The sequence below is a fragment of the Nerophis lumbriciformis genome, linkage group LG38 (assembly GCF_033978685.3).
Source record: "Nerophis lumbriciformis linkage group LG38, RoL_Nlum_v2.1, whole genome shotgun sequence".
Lineage (NCBI taxonomy): Eukaryota > Metazoa > Chordata > Actinopteri > Syngnathiformes > Syngnathidae > Nerophis > Nerophis lumbriciformis.
In genome coordinates this window covers 18,107,222-18,122,058 of record NC_084585.2, presented here as the reverse complement: position 1 = coordinate 18,122,058, position 14,837 = coordinate 18,107,222, and the positions used below count along the sequence as shown (strand labels likewise).

The window sequence follows — 14,837 nt, the reverse complement described above, 5'->3', positions numbered from 1 at the left end:
GTTGAGATATAAAAGCTTCTAGCTCTATGATGGCTCGCAACTCAGGTGGGAGAGAGTTCCATAACTTGGGTGTGGATGCGGAAAAAGAACGGTCATCCCATTTTTTAACCCTAGTCCTTGATACTTCCAAAGATGTGTTTAAATATGAGCGCCGATTCCTTGCTGGGTGGCGAACAGTTAAAATATCAGCCAAGTATGCTGGTGCTAGAGCATTGATGGCCTTAAAAACAAAAATAAAGATTTTAAAATATATTCTAAAACATACTGGTAGCCAATGGAGAGCAAAGAGAATCGCGGTAATATGGGCATGTTTTGGAGCATTAGTGAGGAGGTGAGCAGCTGCATTTTGTACTCACTGGAGCTTGTGGAGGAGTGACTAATTTATTCCATTATAGAGGGCATTACAGTAGTCCAGTCTAGAGCTGATGAAAGCTTGAATGGGGTTTTCAAGGTCAGCCCTTGGCAGAAAAGGTTTCACCTTTGTCAAAAGCCTGCATTAACGGCTCTTCTCTCTGTGTGTTTCAAATTTCCATACAAAATGAACTCTTTTACACTCTGTTTATGATGTCACGTCCCATTTTGGGCCACCAAACTGACTGAAGTGCCCTTTCCCTACACTTGTTTAGGCCTTGGTGAATTCTGTCTAGCATCACCTCTCTCATTTCAGCAGGAATGACTATGCAGCTTCCCTTCACAATTACGCTAGTTACTTCAGATAGCCTTTCTGTGACCTGGTAAAAATTCTTAACAGATTCTGGGACATTTGCTAAAGTAAACACATTGGCTTTCACACTGCACTGCATTAAATTCATTATTGTGCCCTCGCTACTTGTTTCCAGTGTGTGCAGATTGTTAACAGCATGAAGAAACAGAAGCTCCAGAAGTTTTGTTGATTATGGTTCTTTCTTTTGAATGATTTTCCTTCCTCAGTTTTATTTCTTTACACTTCTTTCTTCAATTAGATTTGTAGAACTAAAAATATAAACCTAAAATAAAAATCACAAAATGATTACGTTATTTGTGTATTTTAAATAAATAATGTCCATTGTGTAATTTACATAAATAAAGTAGAAGGTTTAGTGTTAATACATTCACTCAATAAACTACAGGTTTTTATGCATATAGAAATTAAACAACATCCACTTGAAACATTGCACACACTGTATGTGACTCATCACATCGAAACCTAAGGTGTATCGATATCGCTCTCTACTGGTCAAATTTGGGGCTACATGTATTAAACGAGCTTTGATCACCAGGGTTACTCTCAGACAAAAAAAACAATGAATACAAAAGACACGGTAGAAAGTGGATGGATGGATCACAAAGTCAGCAATTTCAATTCAAAACAAACTAAATATATTTATGCCCAATATCTACGTACAAAGATTTGACCAAGTTTCGTGATTGGATTTCTACTGTTGTTGCTGCTTGAAAGGTCCAACAGGAGGCAACTTACTCGGGCAGAACATTTATACTTTTTTGTCCAGTCGTTAAAAGTCAGATTTTTGCAATTTATTTAGATTTTTTTTCAGAGTAGAATTAGTAGTCTTCTTCTACTCACCCCACTACTGCTTCATTGTGACACATATGCCTCACTGTTGGCCCCTGTGGGGTGGCGGAAGTACTGCATACATGATAAACCCGAGTTTTAATGGTTTCACCAAACCTATATGGGTACATTTTAGCGGGCCAAATGAAAAGCTTTGGCGGGCCGAATGGGGCCCGCGGACCACCAGTTAAATAGTTAGTTAGCGACAGCTTCGATCTTATTGTCAGTTAGCTTACCGGCGGTGTTTTCTTTGGCTCAAGCTGCATGCACTTTTGACACCATGTTGTACAGTATTTTCAAGTCTTGTGTGCTTTTATAAAAACACTGGGGGTTTATATTATTAATACACACGGAGACAACTCGAGGCAGAGGGAAGGTCTAATCCTTTACTGTCGGCCTCTTAACATTTACCGGTCACACATATACTATATTGCCAAAAGTATTTGGCCACCTGCCTTTACTCACATATGACCTTAAAGTGCCATCCCATGGAATTGTCCAAAATGTGTTGGTATCCTAGAGCATTCAAAGTTCCTTTCACTGGAACTAAGGGGCCAAGCCCAACTCCTGAAAAACAACCCCACACCATAATTCCTCCTCCACCAAATTTCACACAATGCAGTCCGAAATGTATCTTTCTCCTGGCAACCTCCAAACCCAGACTGGTCCATCAGATTGCCAGATGGAAAAGCGTGACTCATCAGTCCAAAGAAGGTGTCTCCACTGCTCTAGAGTCCAGTGGCGACGTGCTTTACACCACTGCATCCGACGCTTTGCATTGGACTTGGTGATATATGGCTTAGATGTAGCTGCTCGGCCATGAAGCTTTCTGCGTACTGTACGTGGGCTAATTGGAAGGTCACATGAAGTTTGGAGCTCTGTAGCAACTGACTAGGCAGAAAGTCTTTGCACTATGCGCTTCAGCATCCGCTGACCCCTCTCTGTCAGTTTACGTGGCCTACCACTTGGTGGCTGACTTGCTGTTGTTCCCAAACTCTTCACTTTTCTTATAATAATGTTGACTTTGGAATATTTAGGAGCGAGGAAATTTCACGACTGGATTTGTTGCACAGGTGGCATCCAATGACAGTTCCACGGTGGAAATCACTGAGAGCGGCCCATTCTTTCACAATTGTTTGTAGAAGCAGTCTCCATGCCTAAGTGCTTGATTTTATACACCGGGCCAAGTGATTAGGACACCTGATTCTCATCATTTGGATGGGTGGCCAAATACTTTTGGCAATATAGTGTACATAGCAACAACCTGGCCCCTGGTGGCAAATGTTGTGATTACAATGACAGTCTGATCCAATCGAGCACTGACAAATTGCTCTAATACACCACACCACCCATCTCTGTATGACACGCGCAGAAGACGTTTGCTGCAGGGATGTCGTCCTTTTTTGTCAGGAGAACAACTTGCCATGGCTTTGAACCTTATATTTCCATAAGGTAGACTTTCTTTTGTCCATTTCTGCTCGCTCGTGGCTTATCAGTAACAAGTGAACTGTAGCAAAGTTCCCCCCTGCTACGGTACGGCCTGAGTGTCAAAAAGGAAGTGTTTGCGTTAATCGCCCGTTAAAAAAATGTGTGCTGTTATAGAACTTTATAGTTAACACCTTATTATCGCGTTAACTTTGACAGCCCTAATGAAACAAAAACAAAACAAAACAACAAAAAAATATACATATATACATATATATAAGTATATGTTTATATATGTATATGTATATATTAGTGGTGTGCCGTCAGGGCCAGCAAGGCCTTCTCTTCTGGCCTAACATAACCAGAAATCATGATCATAATTCAAGATGAAATTATTTTTAAATGTACTTTCCCTAAATATCTAAAATTGTTCATATTTTCTTCATGTCATATTATGCTCCTTCCAGTGCTGTTGTTTTTAGTTTTAGTTTGTATCCAATCAGAATTCAGTTAGCTTATGTTGCCATACTGTACCAAATCTGCCCGGGGCCTTCAGAATCAACAATGCAGGCGTCCGTGCACTGTAAGCGAACAGGGACATACAGTTGATAGACAGTTGCCATAGCCAATCAGATCATAAGTTCTTGTCAGTAAGGCCTTCTGGCTGGCCTCACGTTGAACATGACATTTACGCGTCCTGTGATTAGATACGTCATCGGGACCGTTAGCGGATTAATTTGAGAACACATAGAGTTGATAGCCAGTTGCGATAGCCAATCAGATCACAAGTTGTCGACAGTAGCTGTTCTGTTACAACTAAAAGTTGTAAACTCTTGTTGTTAAAGTGTGTCATGCTTGTCATTTAATTAACATTGTTACATGTGTATTTGTTGCCATCATGTGGTCAGGCCAGTTAATATATATTTGAGAAGTGTGTACTTTGAATCAACCTTTATTGACCGGAAGTTGCATAAGCCAAGCAGAGAAATTTACGGTATATGTTTTAATTGCTGTTGCGTTTTAATTGATTTCTAAATGTGCCAGAAAGTAACCCGTTTTGTATACTGTTGATGTGATTCAATGACCAGTAGGGTGTAAATGTGTTACTGTATAGTATTTCTCCAGCAATGATCATGTGGTGACATCAATTATGGTATTTTGAGAGGTAATCATTGAAGTCGGAGATCACTGAAGGCCTAATTGGGAAACGCATATATATATATATATATATATATATATATATATATATATATATATATAGCAAATTTTCCGGAAAGGGCTGAGGGTCAGAAAGGAGGCGTGCATGTTAATTGCACGTCCAAAAATTATTATTTTTTTAAAATCCATTCTTAAAAATGTTTAATGAATAAGATTGCGATTTAGATTTGAATCAATTTTTACTTTTTAAAATTGTTTATTTTATTTTTTTAATACAGTATTAATCATTTATGAGAGATGGTTGTAACTACAAAACACCTGAATACATGCCAATTGTCATGTGACTGAAACAATTGTCGTTTAAAGCAGGGGTGTCAAACTCATTTTAGATCGGGGGCCACATGGAGAAAAATCTACTCCCAAGTGGGCCGGACTGGTAAAATCACGGCATGATAACTTAAAAATAAAGACAACTTCAGATTGTTTTCTTTGTTTAAAAATAGAACAAGCACATTCTGAAAATAGACAAATCATAATGTTGTTGTTGTTTTTTACACGGTTGATAGTACTGTATCCTTATTTATCGTTATTTATACTTTCTGCATAAATTATGTAATAATGTTCATCAGTCAAACAACCAATCAAAGTTTATGTATATAGCCCTAAATCACAAGTGTCTCAAAGGGCTGCCTGCACAAGCCACAACGACATCCTCGGCTCAGATCCCACATTAGGGCAAGAAAAAACTCAACCCGATGGGCTACAATGAGAAACCTTGGAGGAGACCGCAGATGTATACAAAAAGGCTAGTGTATACAAATGAGTTTTAAGATGGGACTCAAATGCTTCTACTGAGGTAGCATCTCTAACTGTTACCGGGAGGGCATTCCATAGTACTGGAGCCCGAATAGAAAACGCTCTTTAGCCCGCAGACTTTTTTTGGGCTCTGGGAATCACTAATAAGCCGGAGTTCTTTGAACGCAGATTTCTGGCCGGGACATTTGCTACAATACAGTCAGCAAGATAGGAGTAAGCTAGACCCTTTAGTATTTTATACGTAAGTAGTAAAAGCTTAAAGTCACATCTTAAGTGCACAGGAAGCCAGTGCTGGTGAGCCAGTATAGGCGTAATATGATCAAACTTTCTTGTTCTTGTCAAAAGTCTAGCAGCCTCATTTTGTACCAACTGTAATCTTTTAATGCTAGACATAGGGAGGCCCGAAAATAATACGCTACAGTAAACGAGACGAGACGTAACGAACGCATGAATAATGATCTCAGCGTCGCTAGTGGACAAAATGGAACGAATTTTAGCGATATTACGGAGATGAAAGAAGGCCGTTTTAGTAACACTCTTAATGTGTGACTCAAAAGAGAGAGTTGGGTCGAAGATAATACCCAGATTCTTTACCGAGTCGCCTTGTGTAATTGTTTGGTTGTCAAATGTTAAAGTGGTATAATTAAATAAGTGTCCGTGTCTAGCAGGACCGATAATCAACATCTCCGTTTTCTTAGCGTTGAGATGCAAAAACTTAGCGGGACATCCATTGTTTAATTTCATTAAGACACGCCTCCAGGTGGCTACAATCCGGCGTGTTGGTCAGCTTTAGGGGCATGTAGAGTTGGGTGTCATCAGCATAACAGTGAAAGCTAACACCGTATTTGCGTATGATGTCACCTAGCAGCAGCATGTAGATGCTGAAGAGTGCAGGGCCAAGAATCGAACCCTGGGGAACTCCGCACGTTACCTTAACATACTCCGAGGTCACATTCTTATGGGAGACGCACTGCATCATGTCAGTAAGATAGGAGTTAAACCAAGACAAGGCTAAGTCTGACATACCAATACGTGTTTTGATACGCTCTAAAAAAATATTATGATCGACGGTATCGAAAGCAGCGCTAAGATCAAGAAGCAGCAACAGTCAACTGCTTTTCAATCCATCAAGATAAAAAAATAACATCAAAATCAAATTACAGGATGTTTGTTAATTTTCCTCGACTGGTGCACTGTTTTTTTTTACATATGTAGCATCATCTACAAAGATACAAAAAGTTACTATTGCGACATCTAGTGGACACATTTAGAACAGCTGTTTCTTACATTAAAAAATTTTGGCAAATTTTTATACTTAGCAAACTCATCCCGCGGGCCGGATAAAACCTGTTCATGGGCCTGATCCGGCCTGCGGGCCTTACGTTTGACACCCCTGGTTTAAACGTTGCATCTTTTTTTTTTTCTTGTAGACGACACAGTCCGGAGCATCCCAGCCTGTTTACCAGCAGAATGGTGAAGCTCCTCTGCCCTTCAGAACATCCTCCTAATTCTCATGTTGGGTTATGGTAACGAGGTGCCAACTTGTCTTGCAGTTCTTCACACAGGAAAAAGATGGTTCATAATCTGCCCTGTGGAGGAGACCCCCCTATCCAGTCAGGAAACCCCGTCTGATGGCACAGCTTCGCAGTCCCCCGGGAGTTCCGCCAACACACAGCCTGCTGGAACTGCTCGGCCTTCTACATCACGAGGTGACTTCATTTCTCCTTAGCGTTTGCTGCACAAATGGAGAAATAGCACGTGGACATTAGCCGTATGATGTTAGGTGTATTTGTACACAACATAACACATTGCGTGACGGACAGGAAAAATATATCACTCTTGAATCAACACAGTAGTTAATCCTATGATCAATGTTAATTACAAAACTAAATGTGGGATATAAGTAATCATGCAAGTATAATTGTTTGTATGTAGTGTATTATTGGTACAAATGTTTAACCAACATGTGTACAGGGATATTTCACATGTCTTTACTGTGTATATATTTCAACAGTGTTTATGTTGTGTAAAGAACATTTTATATTTCTAGGAAGCTCATCTTGTTTTTGAGATTGTTTATAGGGTTAGGAATAAGTGCTCAACTTCAGCCTAAACCCTTTCGGTCTGTAACAATATCAATTTATGAATGTACAACTGTTTTGTTGACCACTGACCGAGGAAATAATAAACTAAACTAAACTAACGACATTCCCATATCGTCACACTCGGTAAACCAATACAGCAGTATCGAGCTGAATTTGTTCTGTGACAGAGCTCTTAACTCAAAACACTTGTATCTGAAATAAACGTCTCCCATTGTAATGAATTGAAATTGTTTTAAAAACAGCACATGTTTAACATGCAACATACCTTTTTGAAAAAGAAAAAAAACTAACTTTTAGATCAGAAATGTTGCAAAAAACTATGCAAACAACTACAATAGTTTTATGAAGGAATGTCTTAATAATGAATAGTATTTACCTTGGAGAGTAAACGTCTACGGTATCTCCAACAGCTGCTACTCCATCAAACACACCATCTGCAGCTTCTGCATATTTTTAATGGATAAATGTCTGCCATTTTGATATTATTTTAACATTCTTGGCTGGTATTAGACTCATTCTGCTTCACTATGGTGCAGACTAGCAGAAAAAGGGCGTTTTGCCATTTTGTCGACACGCTTTGTCATGTTTTTAATGATTTATTTCTTTAGTTTAATGAATATCATACACTTATTCTTCTCAACACTGTCCTTCACACACACACACTTTCTTACTTTCCATGGTTGGAAAGTTATGTCAATCTCTAGCTGTAAGCTAATGCTGGCGAGAAAGACCGTATGTTTTCGTCGGCTCTAACAGGGTTCACTGTGACATTTGCTATGCCAACTACTGTCATGGCAGGGATGCTTGTAACTGAAATGGTTGCTTGCAACTTAAAGCCTAAACATTATCCAAGAGACAGCTATTATCTCCAAACACTCTTAAGTATAACACAGCCCATTCTTTATCTAGTAATAGTGCCAAGAAGAAGCTGGAGCTTGAAAATCCTCTTCCGTCGTCAAAGTTCGAGAACACTGCTGTCAGTTTGCTGTTTTTTATGTTTTATGTGAAAAATTATTTAAAGTTAAAGTCCCAACGATAGTCACACACACACTAGGTGTGGTGAAATTATCTTCTGCATTTGACCCATCCCCATGTTCACCCCCTGGGAGGGGAGGGGAGCAGTGAGCAGCAGCGGTGGCCGCGCTCGGGAATCATTTGGTGATTTTACCCCCAATTCCAACCCTTGATGCTGAGTGCCAAGCAGGGAGACAATGGGTCCCATTTTTATAGTTTTTGGTATGACTCGGCCGGGGTTTGAACTCACGACCTTCCGGTCTCTGGGCGGACACTCCAACCACAAGGCCACTGAGCAGGTTCAGTATTTAACAGCACTTAGGCTGTTTACACAAAATGTAGGCAGTTTTATGTCTTGCATTTTGCACCAACCGGCTCAAAGCAGGTCATCCAGTCACTGAAGGGTTCCTAATTTAATTCCCACTTTCTCTGTCCCAGTCACTGCTGTTGTGTCACTGGGCACAACACCTAACCTGCTAAGGTGAAGTGTTTCTGTGTCTCCATGTCCCCGGGCCGTACTTGTGGCAGAAAAAGATTGGCATTCTTCTTCTACAGTCCTACAATGCAGTCCTTGAAACAGCCAAACTGTGATTATGGTGTACTGTCACACCCCAAATGAATATCATTTTTCAGAAAATAAATACACTTTTTTTATCTTTCCTACAGCTGAAGAGGGCTCCTCCTCCACAATGTCTGGTGGGAGTGGAGGTCTCATCCATGATGTGTACGGATTCTGTAGTCCCCCGATTATGTCCAACACGGACCCTCTCTTCTTGGCCACGCTGTCTCCTCCTGTGTCTGCTCCCCCAGCGCTTCAGTCGGTGCCATCAATGGAAGCCATCGTCAGTGTGTATCAAGCCCAGCCACCCAGAGCTCAGACTTTGCCTCCATCTTCTCCACAAAGCTCTTTTCGAATGGACGACCCGCCCGGATCCCCCGTGGGCGCCGCCTCCCCCGTCCTCTCGGCTTTGCACGCGGCAGACATTGCCTGTCCTGTTTCCCTGGCGGACGAAGTGCCCTGCTGTCCTCTGGTCATGCCCCTGTCTCTGGATGTGAACATCTCGCCGAGCGGGTCTCCCCTCACTCCTCTCCCGCCGCAAGAGCCCGGCTCTGCCAAAGAGTCGCTGTCTCTCTCGTACGCGGCAACAGCGCGCAGCGAGCGCCCGCAGCAGCCAGTGGTACTCCACCAGCCATTTTCCAGCGTGGGAGGGGCCAAGGTGTCCTCGCTGCCCCAGAGCCCGGCGCCAACGCAGCATAGCGGAGGACCCGGCGAGTCGGACGGTGAGGGACGTCCGGCCCGCGGAGGCTTTGTGGACAGCACTATAAAAACTCTGGACGAAAAACTTAGGAACTTGCTGTACCAGGAATACGCTCCCATGTATCCATCAGGTAGTGCTGCTGAGACGCCAGGTTCTTGTACCGAGTACATCCAGTCTCCTCCTGGTCCTGACAGCGCTACTGGGGGGTCAGGAAACAGCACGCCAGGTCCTTTGGAGGAGGGTCGCTTTAGAGCAGGAGAACAACTGGTGAGTTTGAAGAAACACATACAGGTGAAACTCCAAAAAGGTGAATACCATGCAAAGTTTTGTTTATTCCAGCAATTAGATTTACAAGGTGAAACTAATATATATGACATAGGCCAATAACATGCAACACAGGTAATTTCAAGCTGTCTTGATATAATTTTGATGATTATGGCTTACAGTGTTATGTACGGCAGGGGAAGGAGACGACACCACGGCAGGAATCAGTTCAATAGGTTTATTGAACTTAATTATTAGGCGGGATGTGTATGCTACTCTAAGTGATAGGTGCAAAACGATTTGTGGGAATTAACCATGTAAATGTTACCAGAGTTTGTTGTATGTGCGTGTTGGATGAATCCTTCGTCAGACCAAAGGGGCAAGGCGAGAAGGCAGTCCGTGGGCAGGCAAGCGGTCGAGGGCTGGAGAGAAGCAACGAGGTCCATGTCCAAGCAGGGGTCGAGGATCGAGGGAGGCAGTCTGGAATCCAGTGGGAAGTCAAGGCACACAGCTTGATCACGGGAGACAGGGAAGCACTGCGGGAAACACAAAGGACATGAGACACGGGAACAGGGAAGGCACAGAGAGAGATCAAGTACGCGGGAGGGAAGCCAAAGACGGGATGCTTACTACGAGAGTAAACTACGTTCCGGCACTGGGTCTTCGGGTCCGCTGATCTTTATGCTGTCTGTCTTCATTAGTCCCAGGTGCGCTGATTGTAGATTGCAGGGGCCGCGATGCGTGCAGAGCGAGCAGGGGCGTGTCCATGGGCGTGTCCAGGCGCGCTTCTAGCGGAGGTGCCGGCAGAGCTTGCCGCTGATGACATGCGGGATTGCGCATGCGGCGTGACATACAGTTTATGAAAACCTAGAATTGAAAATCTCTGTAAATTTGAGGGTTTCAAAAAACATAAGCCTATGATCATCAAAAGTATTACAAATATAGGCTTGCCATATTTCACTTTGCATGTAATTACTTTATATCACATATTAGGTTCACATTTGTAGTGTATGAACTTCTGAACTTTTGCATGATATTCAAATTTTTTGAGTAATACCCGTATCGCTCTCACATATTATTATACTACCATATTTTGTCAAGGTCTATTCATTTATATAGCACAATTTAATAACAGACACTACTTATTCAAAGTGCTGTACAGATTAAAAACAGAAAGATGAAAAATAAAAGTATAATCATAAAAATCACAATAAGTACAGAAGACAGCTAATCAAACCAATCAATAAAATGATAAAAACAAAATAAGCACTACACATGCACAACAACATAAGCACTATAAATAAAATAAAATAAGGAATATTCATAAAAAAGTACACATGTAAAAGTGTCCATAATTATATCTTCTCAAGGATCAAAACTATAGAAAGGAACTACCCCCATGCTGGCAGCACTCATGCATCCCCAGACAATGACAGTCCCATCATCAAGACATAATTACCGTGTTACTCACTTGTGTTGCCAGAAATTGCTTTAAGCAATATTGTTTGTGTGTTGCCTTATTATAAATAGTAAATCTGTACTGTTATACAAGCTGTACACCGAGGACCCGATCTACTACTGTAGGATTGTGTGTATTAAAACACGTGCAAACTTGATAGAAGTCACAAAGCTTATCTACTATGCTTGTGCGCAGAGGATTGCGTCTCTTTAATAAGAAAAATATAGAGCGCAAATTTATTTAGCGTGTCTGTCTTTATGTGTATTATTATGAATATTATTATGAATATTATTTTATCAGAACTTCTCAATACTGTGTCAGGTTCAAACACTGATGACATCTATTAATCAGACAAGAAGCAAGGAATCAATCAGAGACAGAGTTCAATTTAGCTCATGAGGAGAACGCATGGAGCCGGACCCTTAGTCACAGTCTCGCCCTACGCTCTAAGGTCCAGCTCTTGCGTCTATCTTTTTATTCAGGAGTTCCACAGTCAACAATACTAAGGCTGCCTCTAAAAGGAGTGGTCACATATTTTATGCAAAGCAGGTCCAGGACGCGCGATACGTGACGGAATGTTCTGGGGGCCTTGTGCTTTCGCCCCGTCACCGCTTCGTCTGCGTGTTGGAATCTTATCTTGTTGAGGTCCTTGAAGTCTCTGCCTCGTCCGCGTGCCGTCATCCCATATTCGCTGAAGTCGGTTGAAGTCCTTGGCTGTTGGCGGGCTCAAACAAAGATAACATCTACAGCTGAGGCCACCCCTCAGATAAGAAGTATTTGTCCTTGCTCACATTAGAAAAAGTCCAACTTGAGCACAATAGCTAAATAACTAAAGCAACGGACTTTAAGCATACTAAAGTTAGTGTGATAATATATACATAATTATTCTAACATTTCCCTCCTGTTTATCACATAACTTCCCCAGAATCGTTTTATCCCTAATAACTTCTTCTTGCGATTTTCAGTTAATAGTTCATTTCCTTAGGGCCAAGTTATGTTTACACTCAGAGTTCAACATCATCATATTTTTATATTTTTTCTATATATATATTCACCAGGGTCTGAAAACAGATCAGGAACACCATCCAGGTAGGTATCCTCGTCATAAGATTCATCTTCCTTGTTGTCCGCCAGAAGGTGCATCTGAACAGTTCTATCATCTGCTGGGCCAATCGCTGTGGTGATCAAACGGTTAAGCAGAGAACACAGACAGGGAACACAACAACATCCACACAACGTCAGTATGGCTGCAAATACAGTCATAGATACTAGAATTGACGATACCAAGGATTTGTATTTGCCGAACACATCCAACCATCCATCCCACATAGATGTGTCTATGCCGGAGTGCTCTTTCATTTTACCGTTGAGGGTGCGCAAGCCTTCCAGTGCTTTGGTCAGGCTACTTTCTGTATCAGTGTTGTTTGGTATGAACGTGCAACACTGTTCACCAAATATTGCGCACACGCCTCCTTTTTCCGCTAACAACATGTCTAGCGCCATACGGTTTTGAAAGGCCATAAGGGAGGTGGCGGCGAGTTGATCAGCGACGGCTTCAAATCCGGCCTGTGTCCAATTTCCTAGTCTCTGTACGTTGTAGTGGACATAGTTAATTCTGTCAACATTCTTGTTAATCGTACACCACCAGCAGACGGATGATTCAAATCCAGCTGCAACTTGATTTACCAATTTGTACTCGTCAGGTACACCTCTGGGGACATCTATTGTATCGATATAAGTTGGATCTCTAACACTTTGCCAGTTTACATCATGTGTAGTTCTTTTCCAATGTTCGGGTATCAAACTGTTCAAGCGTGTTAACAATTTTCGTACAAATATTGATACATGTGTAAGCAGTTCTCTGATGATAAGTTTCCTAACTGTTGTCCAGAGCCTAGTATGTTAATGCAGGTGTAATTAGCTTTTGTGTCATGTTTATCAAATATTGGTTTCTGCTTTGTTTCTTTGGTTACAGGCTAGATTTTGTCCCATGTAGTGCAATTCCATTCAGGAGTTGTTTTGCTGATTACTTCAATTAAAACCTTTTTCCCATGAGTAACCAATTAACAGCCAAAGGAGGAACCAATTATTACACACCAATTGTTACTTTGAACATTTATCCACACCATCAAATGGTACGCTTACAACTGTGACTTCCAGCGCATTTAGAACACTCTGGGTTGTTCGGTGTTGCGCATGGTTTGATTTATGCAAACAATCACCGGGAAATATGGGTCCAGTCCACTTGACCATGCCCATAATTGGAAACCCCATCTGGATGTGTTGAACAGTGTGGCATTAGGTGGTATATTTGTCCATCAGGGAGTAATATGGTTAAACACTAGATTTGGGTCTTGATGTTTCAGAGTTATTCGACTTTTAAAGAATTTAGCTTCTTCGCTATCTCTCGGGGCCAGTAATTCATTCATTCATTATCAATAGACAATAAAACTTTAGCAACTAAACACATATTTACACACCTATGCTTGAGAAGGAACAGGATGAAGAAAATCTTACATTTCCTGCCCCCTTCAACATAATAAGTAGTCTTACTTAATTGTTAGTCCAGATTCACAAGCATACAAACCAAACAAATACATCCAAACATAACAAAAAGTAATATATACCTCACGGGATGGTACAAAACCAGACAAAAATAAGTAGAATAATAAATATAATATAATATATGTATTGACCAGAGTATCCCATTTTCCCCGTATTGGATGGCCTGTGAGGTACCACCAGTAATTTGGCCAGTCTTTTTCCGCTTGCTTTGCCATGAGCAACCAATTATTGTTTTGCCCCGATACTCCTGTGGTAATAGTAAACCATTCATCCTTTGTTATTGGTCCATTGACAATGTGGACCTTGAGAGTGCTTTTGGTCAGGGGTCCTATTGTTAGACCTGTGTGTGTTTTCCCAGTATGGTTCCTAAATTGTTTACTTCTATACATTTCTTTAGTCTGTTTTTAATTGTTACATTTTTCCTTTCCACTAATCCTGTGCTTTGTGGATGATAAGCACAGTGGTTTTTGAGATCAATTTGGAATAATGGTCCTATATTCTTGATTAATTGATTTACAAAATGGGATCCTTTGTCACTGTATAGTTTTTCGGGTATACCATATGTTGGTATTATATCTTGGCATAATGCTTTTGCTACTGTTAGCGCATCTTTTTTTCCTGTAAGAAATATTTCTACCCACTTTGAAAATGCATCTACTATGACCAGACAATACTGTTTGTTTTTTTTCACTCCTATTTTGTTCCATAAAATCCATGCATAGATGCTGGAACGAGTGTTGTGGTTTGGGGAATTGGCCTCACACAGGTCATGCATGCCCTACAAAATGTTTTTTTTTTTTTTTTTTTGAATAAGAATAAAAGCTGTAGGTAGTATAGTACTTCTGTATAAGATTCATATTCCCTCCTGTTGAGGCATGAGTACAACCATGGCTCAATACTGCTGGTCACTTATACAGATTTTTTGGTAAGATTGGTTTATTGTCTGGACATACATAGATGTCTTCTTTGTTCAACGTGGCTGCGTTTTTTTATTATATATATATTTTTTTATCCATTTATCTTTTTCTTTTGGAGTACTTTGTTGTTGCATGTCTTTTAGTATATCATAATTCATGTCACTAGCTTGTAGTTTAAAAACTTGTAATTCTTCTTCTGCTGTTTGTTTTGCAGTTTTGTCCGCAAACGTGATATTGCGTCCGTTCCGTTGGTGTGTGCCGCACATTTGCATATTGCTATTTTAGCTGGTAACTGTACCGCTT

The 14,837-nt window shown here is 41.0% G+C and overlaps 1 protein-coding gene across 5 annotated transcripts in view; it reads left to right on the top strand.

Moving 5' to 3' along the window:
• wnk2 (WNK lysine deficient protein kinase 2) overlaps positions 1–14,837 on the top strand; it is a 109,568-nt gene that overhangs the window by 60,958 nt on the left and 33,773 nt on the right. For all 5 annotated transcript variants that reach the window (XM_061932313.2, XM_061932311.2, XM_061932310.2 and 2 more), the window contains exons 17-19: positions 6,382–6,424; positions 6,505–6,660; positions 8,737–9,596. In XM_061932313.2, the coding sequence (XP_061788297.2) occupies positions 6,382–6,424; positions 6,505–6,660; positions 8,737–9,596 (1,059 nt within the window). The remainder of the gene's footprint in view (positions 1–6,381; positions 6,425–6,504; positions 6,661–8,736; positions 9,597–14,837) is intronic.